The following is an 18,513-nucleotide window of genomic DNA, read 5'->3' as shown; positions in this document are numbered from 1 at the left end:
AGTGTGAAGTTACAGGTCAGAGGTCCAAACTTAAATTATCTTTATTGTGATTTAACAGCTGATGACAAATGTTCATGACAAGAAATACAAACAGTAAAAATCATCTAAGTTCAGACGAGCTCGTTCAGGTGTGTTTCAGTCAGCAAACAACTGTGAAACAAGTTCATTCATTCATCAATAAACTCTGATCAGTTCAATAAACTCCAATCAGCTGGAGAACTTCCTGTTTCTGGGTAGAAACAGAAAGCAGCGAGCTGGCGGAGCTGAGAGTCCCTGTTGAGGAGCATGATGGGATACGGTCGCAGTGACCTGGAGGCATGGAGGATATCGTCACGGCGACCAATCACAGTGAAGATCTGTCAGATATTGATTATAACTAAATGATAACACTGTGATCAGAAGCAGCTCCTGCGCCCTATGATGGCTCCGCCCACTGCCCAGACCGGCCTGCGTTTGGTTGGTGAATGGGGGTGTGTCAGTTCATTACAGTCTGCCTGCTGTTTCCAGGGAAACAGCCAATCAGCTGTCACTGTGACTGACCGGAGTTGAAAATCTTGGCCAGCAGGGAGACATTTGATTGGCTCTTCTGCTGTATGAGGCGGGCTTTGTCCAGGTGCTTCTGGGCAACGGAATCTTTCTCTCTCTTCTTCTTCTTCTTCTGGATCTCCTCCTCCGTCTGGCGCTGCGTGAAGTCCCACGTCTTCTCGTCCACCTGATGACGACAAATAAAGTTTAACAACATGGAGATGAATAAAGTTTTAAAAGACGCAGAAATGAATTAAACTGTTGACAGGACACCTCAAACTGCAAATCTGTATCATGAATGTTTAATCCATGAAGCCTATAAAATCTGTGATGTCATCCCAATATAAAGTTCATATATTCAGCGGGTTGCACAACGCGGAAGCTAGAAAACTTTTTTTTGGCACTTTTCATTTGATTGTACAAGCACCATCTTTGAGTCTGATGTCCAGTTCTTATAACACATCCATGGCAACAGCACCAGGCTGTGAAGCCAAATTGACACAGAGGACAAACTGTGTAATTATAACTTCCAGGTCTGTCATGTGACGCACACTGACCCAAAAAGCATTTTCCCCACACACACAATCATTGGAAAAGGAGCAGCTGTAAAATGGTGAATGGATTTTTTGGAGCATCACAACCTCCATAAAATGACTTTGTTTTATTATCATAATTTGATCCATTTGGTCCAACAACATTTGGAAAGTTTAAAAAGCTGCATGATTAAATTATTTTATCCTCATTCAAGTGAGCGAGGAGCCAACAGGAAGTCAGCTGGCTCGGCTGGAGAAGGACTCTACTGAGCATGATCGAAGCATGAGGAAACATGATGCACCTCTGAGCAACTTTCATAAGAATGAATGGGCATCATCTCTGAACACAGCGTCCAGTTTCAACTTCATTTTAAAATATTGAAAAAAACTTTTGAATCTTTTTTTAAAGTTAAAACTTGCACGTCACACTCATCTCTGACCTCTCCGAGAGAGAGAGAAGACAAAAAGTGCCAAAAAATAGTTTTACCCAAAAAAAAAAAGAGAGAGTTTAAACTTTCCAGATGGCTCCAGCTGTTCAGATCTACCTGTGTGGTTTGGTTTACCTGCTGTCCGTCTCTCTGTCTCTTCTTCCTCAGTTTGTCCATGTTAGCGCTCTTGTCCACGTTGTTCAGGTAGAAGTTAGTTTCTCTCTTGGCCTGAGACACTTCAGTCCTCAGTCTCTGCTGCAGGACCATCTGCTCGTAAGCCAGCCGCTCGCTCAGGTGAGTCCACTGGAACCTGTGCAGGTACTACACACACACACACACACACACACACACACACACACACACACACACACACACACACACACAGGTAAACAGATGGTCCAAATGTATCATTAATAAACAGTCTTGTACTAACAAGGCCAAAATAAATGAGGCACAGTTTCAGGATGTGCAGAGCAGGTGTCAAAAGATCTGATGTCAGCTGTTGCCGGGCAGAACGTACCTTGATGCACCAGAGGTCGGAGGCGAACGGTTGGCGTTTCCTGGTCGCCATGGGAGTGTTGTGGAGAGACGCCGCCACTCGCTTCGCCACGCGTTTATCTCTGAACTCCACCCACCCCTCGGTGAAATCACACCTCCTCAAACCGGACTTCTTCTTCCTCCTCCTCACCTCACGACCTGCAGGATCAATACAGCAGCAATCAGAAAACACAGCCTGACCAATCAATACAGCAGTTTTGTGTGTGTGTGTGTGTGTGTGTGTGTGTGTGTGTGTGTGTGTGTGTGTGTGTGTGTGTGTGTCAGGGTAGGAAAACTAACTTTTCTTTACAAGGACTTTTTTTGCCGACATGAAATATGTTTTATGCTTTTATTTCATTTTTGAGCATTTCAGATCATTTCCAGGACTATTTTTTCAAATGATGGGAAATATATTAGATCAATATTCAATGATTCTTGTTAAAAAAAAGTGCATATATATGCAAAAACATTTAATGGGTAAAAATACTCACACTGAGTTATAATCCCAGTTACAGTTTAGAGAGTGTTTTTACCCATTAAATGCATATGTTGTTTTCAGAAAGTATGAACAATAAACACTATGTTGCGTAACAACATCACAGTTCGACGTGTCAACAACACTGCTGATTGTCTGGCATGTTATCTACGGTGCCCTGCAGTTTAAAATAACAGGCGCCGTCACAGCTTTGGTAGCTTTTTTTAGGCTCAGGGCAGACAGGGAGAAGCTCAGCGACTGTCCGCAGTTCTGACCTACTTTCGTTTCCAACTGATTGTGATTCTCAGCTGGAAGTGTGACAGGTTTGCGGATTAAAAAACACTCCATGTTGGTGAAATTACTGTTAGTAGCTGTCGTGGCTGCCTCATAACCTCACCACGCTCGAGCAAGAGGGGTGGGGGGGCTGTGCAGGTATGGAGGCCCAGCTGTCCCAGATATTTCTGAGTCACACTTGGAATACAGAAGAAAATCCGGATACCTGCATCATCCCAATTCCAAGGGAAATTTTACATTTTGTGGGGGTATTTTGCCTCGATGTCCCGTTTCTGACCCTGGTGTGTGTGTGTGTGTGTGTGTGTTACCTTCAGGTTGTAAGAAGATGCGTCCGATCTCTCCGTACACCGACAGCAGGTTCCTCACGTGTTTGGGGCGGAGCCTCGGAGGAATGTGACCCAAGTAGAGGATTCCTGGAACACACTTCCTGTCTGAACAGGAAGTCCCTTTCTGCTTGCTCTTCTTCTTTTTCATATCATCATCGTCTTTATCATCATCATCAGCACCATCTTTGTTTCCCTCCGAGTTTTCATCTTCATCATCATCATCGTTTCCTCTCTCTGCTGCTTCCTCCTCCTCTCCTTCTTCCTCCTCTTCTTCTCCCTCCTCCTCATCTTCTTCTTCCACTTCCTCCTCCTCCTCTTCTTCTTCTTCCTCTCTCTGAGCCGCAGTCTCCTCCTCTTCCTCTCTTCTCTCCATCTCTCCGCAGTCTGCTCACTACAAACAATAGAAGTAATAAAGACTGATCAGTGTTGACAGCAGTGTTTCCATATTTCAGCCCAAAGTCTTTGCTGCAGAGTTCAGCTGCTCGACTGATACAGAACCGAGTTGATTCTGCAGACTGATAAACAAACAGGATCAACATGTTTCTACAATCAGTCCTCATGTCTGCAGGATCCGTCTGCTTCACTGGAAACGTTTCAGAGCGGAAAATACAGTTCAGATTTGTTTTTGCTTTTTTTCTCTGTGATCGTTTAAACATTTCAGTCAGAACACATCTCACAGTCGGCTCATCAGAGATCAGATCCTCTGGTGTTTGAAGGAAAGTTATCAGCTGTTTATAGATGCTAACTGTCTCTGTCAGTCTGCTTCTCTTTAACTTATAAAGTTTCACTTGACTTTAAGTCTGTGAACTTTGTTAGAGATGATTTTCAGATAGCAGCTCGTCTGTTTGAAATCTGAATGTTTAAAAGAAGAAAAGAAGAACGTCTCTGAGATGGTTTCACTTTTTTATATTAATGTTTTGTTGTTGTTGTTTGGTGCAGAGAGACATAGAGGTATAAACAGAAGACAGAGGTAGAGACATAAAGCGAGAAAACATGACAAGAACTAAACAAAACCCAACAAATCCCTAAAATAAACACAAACAAAACAAATAATAATAATAAAACAAAAATAATCGGATATGATAAAAGCAATAACAACAATGCCCTTGTGTGAATTTAAAGAATCTCACCTTAACTTTGATTAAAACTCATCAAACACAAACTGATGAAAACACGGCGGCTGCTCGGGTTCACGTGCGGAAACACTGTCGCGTCCTGATGACGAAACAAAGCGACAAAATTGGCTCATACAGAACTTGCTGTTATGCCTTCAAAATAAAACTCCGGGAACAGGAGAGAAAATTATTATTCTGGAGAAAAAAATAGTGTTTTTAACACCTATCAGTCTATTCTATCGATTACCTGCCGACTGTCACACTTTATTTACACCACATGGCTGCAGAAACTCACCTTTCATTTCCTGATAATCTGTCTGGAAATGAGTTACATGTAAAGTGGAGACAAAGTTGTGAGAAAGTTATCAGAGTTTAGTTTGGAGTAGATCAAACTTTATTGATCAGCGGGGATATTCACATATCACAGCAGATCTAGAGAAGCTGAGAGGAAGAAACAGACAGAAATATTTTAATGAAATGAAATAAAATTAATTAGAAATTAAAGACATTATAAAGTTTGGATTGAAACTCTTTCTACTTTAACACCATGGCCTTCAGGTGAAGCTGTCCGTCAAGTCAGTGGAGGTCAGTCTGAACAGATATGAAGCCGCAGAGTATCTGCTGTTTGATTGGCTGAGAGCAGGATTTAGAGTTGATGTCACCTGTCAGAGGACTCACAGTCTGATACCCACTGCAGTCTAATGATCAGTTTAAACATCATTAACATCAATACGCCACAGAAATATGATTAACTTTATATTACAACACCATAAACTGTGTAAATGAATGTTTGTGCAAATATGAGGACATCCAATACTGGAGCTCTGAATCCTCCATGAGGTGATGTGATGACTTTTTTCTAACTGATGTAAAATAAATAAACAGGAAGCCATGGTGTGTGTAGTATACATGTAATATAAAGTCAAATATTATATGTTTCAGATATTTCACATGTAAAATATATAAAATATCATATATGAGGATATTAATCATATATAATATCACATGTAGAAAAGCATGTGGGTAAAGATTTGGTTGATGTTAGATATGTCACACATGAGAACATTGATTTTTCTTCATCTTCTTCATCTTTTGCTCTTCATCTTCTTCTCATGCATCAGTCACCAGATGGTTTATATATGTACTGTCATTCAGTCAGAAAAAACAAAAGTACCAATACAGCAATGTAAAAATACTCCATTACAAGTACAAGTAAAAGTACATAAGTATTATGAGCTTGATGTAGTTAAAGTATTGCAGTAAAAGTACATAAGTATTATGAGCTTGATGTAGTTAAAGTATTGCGGTAAAAGTAGTGGTTTGGTCCCTCTGACTGATATATTATTATATATGACATCATTAGATTATTAATACTGAAGCATCAATGTCAGAGCAGCATGTAACAATAAGACACTTTTATCCAGTGACGTACATATGTAAAAGTCACTTTTATTCAACTGTTCACATGAACGAATGACCAATCAGAGATATGAATTGACCCGACGTCTGCTGTATTGTACATCCTTACAGTTAACTCAGTGGTGAGTTATTCTGCAAGAACATATTTAATTATAAGTTTTATTTGTGTGAAATCTTCAAATCTCTTGAAATAATTACCAACAATCTGATATGTTTATAATGTATAAATATATAAATATGGATGAATGAAAGGAAATTGGTTGAAATGGAAATAAAATGTGCTGCAGATGTTCTGCTGTTGGTAGACGAGGTGATCGTGACCAACGATGTTTAGACCAATCAGACAGAAAACATCGAGGATCTATTCTGAACCAACTGAACACACCTCTTTAACAGCATTTTAAAGCCAAAACTAGTCTGATCGATAGTTTTTATTCTTCTGTTATTGAGTGAAAGTGAAGGATTTTTACTTTTATCTTCCATTAAAGTCCAAAATGTTCCTGTTAGCAGTTTGATAAATTGGGGTCCAGGACCGTCTCTCTTCAGGTGACAGAGCTAAACACTGAACCAACATGACAGCCTCATTCTCAACTTTCATCTGCATGAAAATCTACATAAAAATAAATGAAATGACCTCAAGTTCACAATGACACAATATCTGTTGTTTTATGTTTGTCAGGACGCAATAAAACTTCTTCACACTAAACTTGATCAAATGAATTCTTACTATTTTCCTTTTTTTTTGGCCTGTATAACAAAGATTTTATCAACTAAATGCACAAAGAAAAATCTTGTTTGTTTAAAGCAACAAGTGATAGAAAACTCTTTTCTCTGTGACAAAGCTGCTTTAGTGAAGAAAGCTGAAAGTAGAGAGACTGACTGACAAACGTTCATCTGCTCTGAACATGAACTCTGAACTTTGTGGTGTTTCAGGAGGAAAACTGCCTCAAATAAACTCTCATTTTAGTTTCAGTTAGTTTCTCCAGAAGCTTTGAATGAGATCCTGAGATGAAGACAGAAGAAAATACTTTGCTCACCTTTGAAAAAAAAAACATCTTTATTGATTATGTAAAGCCTCAGATTGTTCACACATCCAATCAAAATGACTCTTGTTCAATGATTTCATGTTCAGATTCACTTCATCCACACAATCAGTTAGTTTAACCCAGAATGTACAAGAACATAATAAATGATTATTATCATGATAATTACAGTTTGATTGTACATTTCTTTATACATTTACAAGGTGATGAGAACAAAATATCTATGATGAAGGAAGTTCTGCTGTTTTCTCTGTTTAAGACGCTGAAGTGGAGAAACAACAGCACACAAATACATCAATACAAACATGAAACTAACATTTAGAACAAAGAGAAGTTCACATTTTCATGTGAAGAAACATCAGTGAAGATAAAAAAAACGTCATCATAGGCAGTGATAGCCTCCGTGGATAAAAACACACAGGAAAAAGTGACATTTAAAGAAACTCAAAACATCAACAGAGAAACAAATGATAAGAAAGTGTTAACAATCTCAGTTTGATTAACAGCTGATCTCTGTGCAGCTCAGAAACACCACAGCAACGAGCTCTCAGAAACAGCGGAGACAAAAACATGAAGAATTACAACAGAATCTGACACATGAAGTCTGAAATGACCTTTGTCTATTTGAGTTTACACAACTCAGCTGTGTCTCCATAACGATAAAGACCAAGTCCAGCATAGAGAGGCTGAGTGAATGTGGTCTGGACTCTGTGGAGGAGAGTCATGGTTTCAGAGACACTGTAGAAGGACAGAATACCTGCTCTGTGATCCAGGTACACTCCTACTCTGGAGGAACCAGGACCTGAGACGGGAGTTGAGATACTGTTGAACCAAAATTTATAACTGTTAGTGTCACAATCTAACATCCAAGATTTGTCATTGAATCCAAATACACATTCATCCGAGTTTCCTGCTCTTCTGATATTCTTGTATGCGACTGCTACATCAACTTCCCCTCTCCCTCTGCACTCCACCTCCCAGTAACAACGTCCAGTCAGACTCTCTCTACTCAGGACCTGATACCAATCAGTGAATCTGTCTGGGTGACAAGAATAAGACTGTTTTTGCCTCGTTCGTTCTGCTTTTCTGTTTCTCTTAGATAATAACAGCTTAATGTGTGCTGTGTTTGGATCCAGTGTGATTTTACGTGAATATTTTAAGAACTCAGCTCTGGTCTTGGGTTCTGGTTGTGGCAGTAAAACATCAACTTCAGTCACTGTCAGTGAGATGTTTGTCCATTTCTCCCTCAGGATGTCCTGTAGTAGATCTCTGAGCTCTGACACAGCTGCTGTCACATCCTCAAAGTAGCTCAGAGGACGGATATTGATGCTGGATGAGTCCGTAGATGCACTGAGTTGTGACAGTGAGGGGTAGTTGTGTAGAAACTGGTTGTGATCCTCTGTGTGTGAGAGCTGCATCAGTTCAGCGTCTTTCCTCTTCAGCTCAGTGATCTCCTGCTCCAGCTTCTCCTGAAGCTCTTTGACTCGACTCTCTTCAGTTTCCTGCTGAGATCTGATTTGCTGCTTCACATCAGACCTTCTTTTCTGGGTGAGACGGATCAGCTCAGTGAAGATCTTCTCACTGTCCTCCACTGCTTTATCAGCAGAGCGACTGACGGCCTCCACCTCCTGTTGAAGCATCTTCACATCTTTCTCTCTGTCCTGGATTCTCTGCTGGATGTTTTGTCGACTCACCTCGAGCTCTCTCTGCCTCTCAGTCCTTTCTGCTGCAGCTGAGACTGTGTCGTGGCCTTTATGTTCATCCACAGGGCAGAGATAACAGATACTCTGCTGATCAGTACGGCAGAACATCTTCATCACCTCATCATGACGAGAGCAGATGTTCTCCTGGAGCTTCTCCGAGGGGTTGACCAGCTTGTGTTTTTTAAATGTAGTTGATTCATAATGAAACTGGAGGTGATTCTCACAGTAAGAGGCCAGACACTGCAGACAGGACTTGAGGGCTTTCAGCTTCCTCCCAGTGCAGACATCACAGGCCACATCTTCAGGTCCAGCATAGCAGTGATCAGCAGGAGCAGCTTGGAGTCCAGTCTTCTTCAGCTGCTCCACTAAAGCCGCAAACATGGTGTTTTTCACCAGGACAGGCCTCAGTGCAGAGGTCTGTCTGCATTGAGGGCAGCTGTAGATCTTCCTCTGATCCTCTCCATCCCAGAAACTTTTAATACAGTTCATGCAGTAGCTGTGTCCACAGGGAATAGTCACCGGATCCTTCAGTAGATCCAGACAGATCGAACAGCTGATTGTTTCTTGGTCCAGCTGAACTCCTTTCTGCGCCATTTCAGCTCTCAGTGGCAACGACTGTCTGAGTTTCACTTCCTGAGAAGTGACACAAGTTTAAGCTCTGATCTGAACAACATGTATTTCTGCAGTTAATGCAGCCTGACAGCTCTTGTACTGCATTACATGTTGGTTACACCCATCATCAAACTATAGATCTGAAGGGGAGGGAAGAAGGAAATACACAGAGTGGAGCTTGTTGTGTTTGACAGAACAGGGAAGGTTATCAGGACGAGGAGCGACACTGTGAATTAAAACTGTGTTTTCTCATTTACAGTGAAGTCTCAGTTAAAACCTGCTCAGTATCTGAAAACATTTTTGCATTTAGCTGTAAAATACTTGTTGGCATGTCAGGGTTTGGTGATGCCTCATTTGTTGATTAGTATGAATTGATGAATCTAGAAAGGGGATGTATTTTTGTTTTTTACATTTGATTTAAATGATCCTTTTAGTTTTCTCACAACTAATCAACAGACATCACACTCCAGCGTTTTATTTTCATTAGTACAGTATTAAAACTTCATTGATCATTGTGAAAGATTTTTTTTTTTTTTACAATATTTCCCTCTGAAATGTAGTGGAGTGGAAGTATAAAGTAGCATCGCATGGAAATATTCAAGTACAAATACTTCAAAACTGTACTTAAGTACAGTACTTGAGTAAATGTACTTAGTTATTTCCCATCCCTGATAATTTTCACCTGTTTTCGCTGAGCAGACATTAAAACTGCACTCTAACAATAGAAATATAAAGAATAAAACTAATTAACTCTATGAAAGGTGATGTAAAAATAAGTTCGACTTGAATCACCACCATTTATATAGCATGTGTTACTGCTGAAAATAAAACTACTGAAACATCTACTGAAACTCTGTCAGTATTTTATCAGGACACCGCTTCTGGAAGTGGAAGAAATCTTATATTGAAAAGTCTAACCGGAACTGTGTTTGTTTTGACCACGCCCCTCCACAGTTAAAGGCATGCTGGGATACCTCCTGTCATGGCGGCATGTTTTGAATAGGAGGCTAACATTGGTTGTTAGCGGTGAAGATGCAGAGACCAGTCTCCAGTTTGCCTCTGAGCTCCAGTGTGAAGGTGAAACTGGTCAGCGCTGGTTTCCAGTTCACCTCAGACCTGCTGCACCTCAAACCGCTTCAACTCAGCAAAGGTACAACTTAGATTCACCTTCACTTTCATCTAAAGTCTGATCCAAATAACGTCTCAGGTGTTTAACGAGTGACCGTGTTGACTGGAGAATGTCAGCCGAACGTGTCCGTGGTTGTCATGGTGACGGCAGCCGTTGAAAGCACCAACAGAACACGTAGGTTTCCTCTTAAAAGCCTGATCAGTTTTACTTTAATCGATACTCATCTGTGTTTATTATTTACGCTAAACATTTAAGTTACGTAAGTTAATAAGTTATGTCATAAGTTATCTAAGTTATATTGGGATTTTATGCAGTTATCGTCAATCGAAATTTTTTTTTAAGTGTTCCGTTCGTGTTTTCAGCAGCTGTCGACACCATGACAACCACGACTCATCCGACTGAAACTCGTTAAACCGGCTGATCGCCAAACTCCGTTCAAAGTGCGTCAGTTTTTAGCTTCTTGCCGTATTTGTGTAAATAAACACTTAAAATGAAATGAGACGACGATCTGTTCTTAATCAACGTATCGCGTTGATTAATTCGGGATGTGAATAAAACACCAAGCAGCTGTTTATTTAAAATTAAGAAACAAATTTACTGCAAACACGTAACTATTCAGAATCGCTCCGTTTATAGATTTCTGACTTATTACTGCACATAAACACTTAACGCTACTTTTAAAGCACTTCAGAAATTATGTTATGGTTTGATTTTATTTATTTTTTGTGAATAACATTTTAATGATTTTTTTTTTGTCATTTGGATAGCATTCATAACAACTCAGGAAGCAAACAACTCAAAAGGCAAATGAGCCAAAATAATAATAAAAAAAACAGACAAGAGAAGAAACAAAAGAAGATAAATGTAAATAATAATAATAATAATTCATAAATAAAGTGTGGGGGTAGAGAGTGTGAAGCAGTTTTGTAGTTTTACATGTACCAGACATACTTATGCACACGTGTAGATACACACACAGTGTACACATGCACACACATACACATACATATGCAGCTATACATACATTAAAGTCATACACATGTGTGAGGTAACATATAGTGCTTTATACAGGATATGGCTTTTGACATGTTTTCAAATGTTTCCTTTCTTATGCGGTTTAATTTAGCTGTTGATCTTTCTAAAATGAATATATCATAGAATTTAAATATCCAAATTTGAATTAATTGTTTGGAATAACCATCATCACTGCTTTTGAAGCAGCTATAATCATCCAATGTTGTTGGCAGAACAGAAAGAGATTATTACTATTTTATTTCCTGACAGAATTGGCATGTTGACAGAAAACAGAGTAACTCTGAACATTTTAGTTTCAGATGTACCAAACTCAGTTCAAATACAGCTGGTTTTAACTGGCTCATCAGTGAACGTTAAAGCTCTGAAGAGGAAACACGATGAACTGCTGCTCTGACTAAACTCGGAATGTGGATAAAACATCAAACAGCTTTTAATTTCCATCAGATCTGAACCTAAATTTACCACCTTCAACGCAGAACTCCATTTAAACTCTTTAGTCTATTTAATGCCTTTCTTGCAGCTCACTATTAAAATATTAAAACACATCAGAGCTCTGTTATAAATCTTTGTATCTCCTGGTAAATTCAGCACGCAGACAGAACTAAGAGCGGCTCTAAATTAAATAAAATGTACTTGAATTAAATAAAAATACTGCTGTATCAGAAACATGTGATAGACCTGAGCCCTGAACACAAGGAGCTGTGTATTTGAAGTTGCTTTGGACAGAAGAGTCTGTGTGGTTGTGTTGCAGAGGCTGGTTTGTCCCAGCAGGAGGCGCTGGAGGTGCTGCAGGCTGTGAGGAGCGAGGAGGGAGGAGGTGATGAAGCAGCAGCAGCAGCAGCAGCAGGAGGAGGAGGAGGAGGAGGAACAGCATCTCTGACTGCTCTGGATCTTCTGCAGAAGGAGGAGGAGCTGAGGAGCATTGTAACGTTCTCCTCACAGCTAGATGCTGCACTCGGAGGAGGATTTCCTGTCGGGAAAACCACAGAGATCTGTGGAGTTCCAGGAATCGGAAAAACACAACTGTGGTGAGAAACACACACACACACACACACACACACACACACACACACACACACACACACACACACACACATACACCCTAAAATGTAAAGAAAGCCAGTGCAGTGATGCTGACAGGGGTAATGTCGTCCCTTTTGTCAATAATTAGTTCATTCATCCATAAAAAGAAACTTGAAATATCAAAGATCAAATTGTCTCTGATGAGCAGCTCTGTCTGTCTATTTGGGTTCATCTCACTTCCCTTAATTGTGTCCACGTTTCCCTCCTTACGTCTTAGTCCACGCGAGGAGAGAGGAAACGAGGAAATATGTTTTTAGAGAAACAAGACGTCCTTTCCTCTGAAGCATCATGTGAAGCGACGTCCGTTTCTGATGACGGCGGTGGCTGATCACAGCTGGATCAGCTGTCAGTCGGCTTTAAACAGCTGTACTGATAAAACTTCTGATGGAGTTTGTGCACTGATCTGACACTAATAAAGGTTCACAGTTATCACTGCCAGCAGCTGTTTTCTCTCTGCAGCCTGTTTCCTGTTTAACAAACACCTGCACATGAATAAAAAACCTGCATTCTGTATTTATACTGAGTCCTGCTCAGAGGCACATGAACCATCTCTACTGGCAGAATGCGTTTATATTATCTATTAATTATTTGCATCTATATTTATTGATATTCTGATTGTGAATTAATTAGTTAATAACTCAGAATATGATTAAAGTGAATTTTGGAAATTATTTGTTAGGCTAAATGTTTCAGGGAAAATTGAAATAATGTGACTCCGATAGTAAACAAGTTTCACACGGTTTCCTGTTGAAGGAAAAACATTCAGCATGTGTGACTTTAAACTGTAAACAGGAAGTTCACAGCGAGCTTTAACGATTATCTGTGTTTATTGATGACATCACTGTCTCAATCTGCCGCCGGTTGATGGTTGAAGTGATCATGTGACCTGTGTGTGTGTGTGTGTGTGTGTGTGTGTGATGATGTCAGTCTGCAGCTGGCAGTGGACGTCCAGGTGCCGCAGTGTTTCGGGGGCGTTGAAGGTCAGGTGGTCTTCATCGACACCGAGGGAAGCTTCTTCGTTCAGAGAGCCGTCGACATCGCCGCCGCCGCCGTACGACACTGCTCCCTATTGGCTGACGACGCAGAGCAACGAGATGCCGTGACGACCTTTACCGTGGAAACCATCCTGTCCAACATGTTTGTGGTACGCTGACTGGTTGTCACGGTAACAGATGACCTGATGATGATGATGTGTGTTCTACCTGCTCAGTTTAAATGAATTATTGGTAAAATATCAGAAGAAGAATCTGTCGGTATGTGAAATACTGAAAGCCATTAATGTGCAGATGACTTGGTCTGTTTCGTGTCAGGTGCGTTGCCATGACTACGTGGAGCTGCTGGCTGAGATTCACCTGCTGCCTGACTTCCTGTCTCAGCACCCGAGGGTCCGCCTCCTAGTGATTGACAGCGTGGCGTGCCCGTTCCGGCAGCTCTTTGACGACCTGTCACAGAGGACACGCCTCCTCAACGGTCTCGCTCAGCAGCTCATCGCCATGGCAACCAGCCACGACATCGCCGTGGTGATGACCAACCAGATGACCACCCGGGTGCAGGGCAGCCAATCGCAGCTGGTCCCCGCCCTCGGGGACAACTGGGGCCACGCCCCCACAATCAGGCTCCTCCTACACTGGGAGGGGGCACGGCGGCTGGCAGCCATCTTTAAATCTCCAGGTCACATGGATGCCACCGTCCAATACCAGATCACCACCGACGGGTTCAGAGACGTCGAACAAACAGGGCAGCCTCAGAGCAAACGACCCCGAACACAAACTGACCAATCAGCTGCCGGACAGACAGACGGCAGCAGCTGACAGAGACCGTCAGCCAATCAGAGACTGAGCTGGATTCAGTTTGTTTATATTTTGAACTTTGTAAATGTTTGTTTCAACTGATGCGTTCATCAGTCTGTCAGTAAAGAGTCACTCAGCATTAATCTATATTTATCAGTTATCATTCAGTTATTAATTATCAGTAGATTCATTTCATTATTGATTAATCTACATATTATTTTCTTGATTCATTGTTTTGTCCGTTAAATGTCAGAAAAATAATGAAAAATGTTTCTATTTGTCCACGGTGACTTCTTCTTGTTTTATTATCCTGAACGACAGAAAAGCTTCAAATCATCACATTTCAAACAGTTCAAAATGACTAAAATGATTAATCAGTGATCAAAGTTGCTGATTAATATATTATTGATCCACTCAGTCTGATGTGGATCAAACTGTCAACACATATGTAGAAAAAATATTTCTATCGTGTTTTTAGGGCTGCAACTAATGATTTTCACTATTGATTCATTTGTCGCTTGTTTTCTTGATTAATCAATTAGTTTTTTTGGTCCATAAAATGCCAGAAAATCACTGTTTCCATAAAGTTTTGTCCACAACCCAAAAATATTCAGTTTACTGTCATAAAGGACAAAAGAAACCAGAAGATATTCACATTTGAGAAGCTGGAATCAGAGCGAATAATCGATTATCAAAATAAAATAGTGTGCAATTAATTGATAGTTGGCAACTAATCGACTAATCGTCTACATAATTTACTTTTCAACACAGTAACAGGAAGTGACGCAGCTGCCTGTGGAGAGAAAATACTGACCTGTTATCCATGTTTACAGTAAATCATGTAAATAAGCAACATGTAAACATATAAACATGTGAATAAGCGTTTTCTGTCGACTCTCACGTGTGTCCTCAGACCGTCTCTTCACTTTAATCATGACTTTTTGTCACCGCGGCAACCTGACAACCACGTACGGAGCAGTAAATATTTACAGGCTGCTGTTCCCACGACAACAGCTGCTCTCGACACAAAAACAAACAAGTTCTGTTTATTTATTTATCTGTGTGCGAAGATCAAAGTGAGTTTAAACCTCAGCAGGTAAACACCAAACACCTGTGTGACGGGTTTAAAGGACGTTCACGGTTTCACAGCTAGAAACATTTTTCAAGTGTCTTAAATGAACAGTGAAACATGTTTTTTCTTGCTGTAATCATTCCTCCTGTTCATACTGACCATCAGAAGATCCCTTCATAATGACCTTACAATGGAAGTGATGGAGGATAAAATCCACAGTTAATGTATTTCAAAGTTTATCTGAAGCTAATATGAAGCTTCAGCGTCCAAATGAGTCAAATCAAGTAGATATCTTTCAACGTTACAGTCTTTTTAGTGCCAAAGTCCCTCTTTTTGTTACTATACTTCCACCTGCAGGAAACACAAAGAGGGAATTTGATGCTAAAAAGACTGTAAATGTGTCAGATATCCACTTGATATGACTAACTCAGACTGCTGAAGCTGAATAGAAGCTTCACACAGACTTTGAAATTCATTTTTGCACTAATTTTTACAGAAAGAGGTACAAACAAACAAAAAAAACCCCAAGATATTTAAAAAATATTAAAAGAAAGGAGAAAAAGAAAATCGTAAAGTAAAAAAAGTAAAATCATGAGACAAGAAAGATAAAACAGCAGATAACAGTAAAAGACAAATAAAAGGTTGAGTTCATTAAAAGTGTTACAAACCTGGCTCCGGCTTGAGTCCACACTGAATAACGGTGCAAAAATGATATTCATTTAACTAAAACTAACTCATACTCATTAAATATGGGAATGTTTGTATCAGTGGTGTAAGGTGGGTGTATGGATGCATGAAAATGTTGAGTGCAAAAGTAAAGAAACAAAACAACTTCATCTAATGTGCAAGCCATGTGGATGCTGTTCAGAGAGAGAGAGAGAGAGAAACACCTGGAGCAGCAGCCTTTTATATCCTTTTGGGCCGCTCCCTCCTCAGGTGCAGCCCATCAACTGACAGACCTCTTACCCTCCCACTCCCGGAAGAAAAACTACAAGAGTAACTGGAGAGAACTAGAGACAAAAAAATAAAGAAAGAGGGAAAGAGAGAGAGGGGGAGAACAAGAGAGGGCTGTCACAAAAGCAAGACCATATAAATAAGTTTCGAGCTGCTTCTTGAACATAACAGGATGTTTGTCTGATATGTGGTAGCTGCAAAAAGTTGCCTCACCGTAATTTGTGGCACGTTTAACAAGCCGGCGTTAAGTGACCTAAGCGAACATCTTCTGACAAGCAACCGGGGAGATATGACGGTGCTAGAGACCTTTTTGGGGGGTTTAAAAACAAGTAAAATAATTTTAAAATCTATCCTCAACGTTACAGCTAGCTAGTGCGATGACTGCATCCATCACTTCCATTGAAAGCACATTTGAAGGATCTTTTAATATCCAGTATGAACAAGAGGAATGATGACAGCTGTTCATATGGACACCTGACTGCTGTTTTATTTCATCATCTAATAATAACTCTTCATTATGATAATTAGATCGTGATATTTATTACACCAAACTGCATGTTCTCATCTAAAATCATCTCTGTTACCTGAACAGGTAAAAACACACACGCGCTGTTATAACTGTCAGACCACTAGAGGTCAGAGATGCTTCACTCTGACCACAATCACGGAGCTGAAATCTTTACACAACATCACACACAAAAACACACAAACAGACACACACACACACACACACACACACACACACACACAGTTATAATGCGAGTGTTTTAATAAGAGGCAGACAGACAGGCTGACGGGTCTTCAGTCCTCGCTGATTGGAGCAGCAGCGGGAGGAAGAGGAGGAGGAGGAGGAGGAGGAGGAGGAGGTGAACCGGGGGGGGGGGGGGGGGGGAGTTTCACGCGTGTCGGACTCACCGGCAGCTCTGTGGACCTGCAGCCGGAGCGCAGCGCAGCTCGGCGGGTCAGGACTGTCAGCGGACCCGGAGGAGACGACATTCCTCTCCGGTGAGTTTCTCTCTGATTCTCCTTTAACTGTAACACATGAAAACCAGTTTAACCAGTGAATGAAACCAGTTCAGCTGCTGACAAACACCGACATCGTTATTTATAGGTATAAATGTAATTATAAATTGCAAAAAAGATGTTTTCCTCTGTGAGGCTGACAGCTGTTTATCTAATTGTGATCAACTTTTTATTGATATTTACAGTAAATATATCTGAGCTGTGTTTAAATTGACTGATTGGCTGTTTATTGATTATAATGATCAGATAATTTATCTATCATATGAGTTTAAAGTTTTTTAAATAGTATTTGAATGTGACGTCAGAGACTTAACGAACATCAGCTCATGATTAATATCATTTATATTATATTCAACTGCTTTTCACTGAATCTCATTAATCATTTCAGTCATTGATTGATCGAAGAGCTTCTGTCGTAAACTGAAAGACAGAACGAGACATTTGACACTTTGGATCCTGAGAAACTGTTTTTATGACATTTTAGAGACAAAAATAATCAATTAATGAAAATAATGATCCGTTTCAGATGAAGTTTGAAAGTCTGTTGTTGGATTTGTTACATTCAGTTTGAGACTAAATGCATCCTGTGTTATTGATCATTATTGATCATTTCTGTTCATATGTGTAATGGATGCCCTGTGTGTGTGTGTGTGTGTGTGTGTGTGTGTGTGTGTGTCCTCTCTGGTTTCTTCAGTAATTTTCTCATATTTATGGATTTTTTGGGGGGGTTGTCTTTGTCTTGTCAGATGTAAAATGATCCATTATGACACCTGACTTATATTATATACATATTTATCATTAATATTCATTCTATAAAGCATTAATAAATGGTTTATAACACACTGTAAGGTCATTGTTAGCAGGTGTTAGTGGTAAATGTATTAGTCAACTACTATAAATCCTCCTGTGGACGCTCATAACTGGAGGCTTCTGTATAAACAGATAATGAATGACAATAAGTCACAGTTGTAATAATATAAAATATGTCTTCATAGGAGAAGTTTTTTTATGCATTAGAAAACAACATTTTTATACCAAATATTTACACATAAAACAAATACACATTATAATAATGATAAATTGACAGAACCAAGTCATATTATCCTTCCTGCTGCTGCTGTGTTTCATTCTCTCACTCTGCTCTACTGAACCTTCATGCGACATTGTTCTGTTTCACTGTGAACAAAAATCATTGAAATAAAACTAAAACAGAAGTCGAGTCCGTTTTAGTTTTTGCAGCCCAATATCACAAATCACAAATATGCCTCACAAACAGTCTGTACAGCAATACAACATCCTCCAGCTAAAGGAAAACTCCCTAAAAAGACCTCAGGAAGAGCAACAGAGGAATGATCGGTCTCCCAGACGGATGGACACGCAACATGCAACAGATGTTGTGTGCACAGAATAGACCAAG

The 18,513-nt window shown here is 40.1% G+C and overlaps 4 protein-coding genes across 5 annotated transcripts in view; 2 read left to right on the top strand and 2 right to left on the bottom strand.

Annotated features, from left to right (window-relative positions):
- Positions 1-23: 23 nt before the first annotated feature.
- Positions 24-4,355, bottom strand: abt1 (activator of basal transcription 1). Its single transcript, XM_067593414.1, has 5 exons — positions 4,249-4,355; positions 3,101-3,509; positions 2,007-2,182; positions 1,622-1,807; positions 24-712 (listed from the first exon to the last, which is right to left on the bottom strand). Exons 2-5 carry the CDS (start codon positions 3,489-3,491, stop codon positions 527-529), a joined length of 939 nt encoding a protein of 312 aa, XP_067449515.1. The 5' UTR covers positions 3,492-3,509; positions 4,249-4,355; the 3' UTR covers positions 24-526.
- Positions 4,356-6,651: 2,296 nt separating this feature from the next.
- On the bottom strand, positions 6,652-9,042 carry LOC137185129 (tripartite motif-containing protein 16-like). Its single transcript, XM_067593411.1, has one exon. It carries the CDS (start codon positions 8,990-8,992, stop codon positions 7,316-7,318), a length of 1,677 nt encoding a protein of 558 aa, XP_067449512.1. The 5' UTR covers positions 8,993-9,042; the 3' UTR covers positions 6,652-7,315.
- A 726-nt stretch (positions 9,043-9,768) lies between these two features.
- Positions 9,769-14,918, top strand: rad51c (RAD51 paralog C). 2 transcript variants are annotated; one of them, XM_067593409.1, is made up of 4 exons: positions 9,769-10,160; positions 11,926-12,202; positions 13,185-13,401; positions 13,568-14,915. In XM_067593409.1, exons 1-4 carry the CDS (start codon positions 10,043-10,045, stop codon positions 14,066-14,068), a joined length of 1,113 nt encoding a protein of 370 aa, XP_067449510.1. In that variant the 5' UTR covers positions 9,769-10,042; the 3' UTR covers positions 14,069-14,915. The 2 variants fall into 2 exon arrangements, with proteins under 2 accessions (XP_067449510.1, XP_067449511.1); XM_067593410.1 differs by lacking the exon at positions 9,769-10,160 and adding an exon at positions 10,220-10,313 and having other exon boundaries at positions 13,568-14,918.
- A 2,052-nt stretch (positions 14,919-16,970) lies between these two features.
- grm6a (glutamate receptor, metabotropic 6a) overlaps positions 16,971-18,513 on the top strand; it is a 30,714-nt gene continuing 29,171 nt past the window's right edge. Inside the window, exon 1 of the mRNA XM_067593408.1 lies at positions 16,971-17,078. The gene's annotated coding sequence lies outside the window, so the exon portion shown is untranslated. The remainder of the gene's footprint in view (positions 17,079-18,513) is intronic.

This window comes from Thunnus thynnus, chromosome 6 (genome assembly GCF_963924715.1).
Source record: "Thunnus thynnus chromosome 6, fThuThy2.1, whole genome shotgun sequence".
NCBI classification, from domain to species: Eukaryota; Metazoa; Chordata; class Actinopteri; order Scombriformes; family Scombridae; genus Thunnus; species Thunnus thynnus.
Note: the sequence above shows the minus strand (reverse complement) of the source record. Positions and strands in the feature narration are given on the sequence as shown.

Bases quoted from the DNA above. Each gene is read 5' to 3' on its own strand.
- LOC137185129 (XM_067593411.1), bottom strand. From the start codon at position 8,992: ATGGCGCAGAAAGGAGTTCAGCTGGACCAAGAAACAATCAGCTGTTCG.
- rad51c (XM_067593409.1), top strand. From the start codon at position 10,043: ATGCAGAGACCAGTCTCCAGTTTGCCTCTGAGCTCCAGTGTGAAGGTG. The intron at 10,161-11,925 runs GTACAACTTAGA...GTTGTGTTGCAG, and splicing joins ACCGCTTCAACTCAGCAAAG to AGGCTGGTTTGTCCCAGCAG. The intron at 13,402-13,567 runs GTACGCTGACTG...GTTTCGTGTCAG, and splicing joins TCCTGTCCAACATGTTTGTG to GTGCGTTGCCATGACTACGT.
- abt1 (XM_067593414.1), bottom strand. From the start codon at position 3,491: ATGGAGAGAAGAGAGGAAGAGGAGGAGACTGCGGCTCAGAGAGAGGAA. The intron at 2,183-3,100 runs GTAACACACACA...TTGATCCTGCAG, and splicing joins CATCTTCTTACAACCTGAAG to GTCGTGAGGTGAGGAGGAGG. The intron at 713-1,621 runs GTAAACCAAACC...TGTCGTCATCAG, and splicing joins GACAGAGAGACGGACAGCAG to GTGGACGAGAAGACGTGGGA.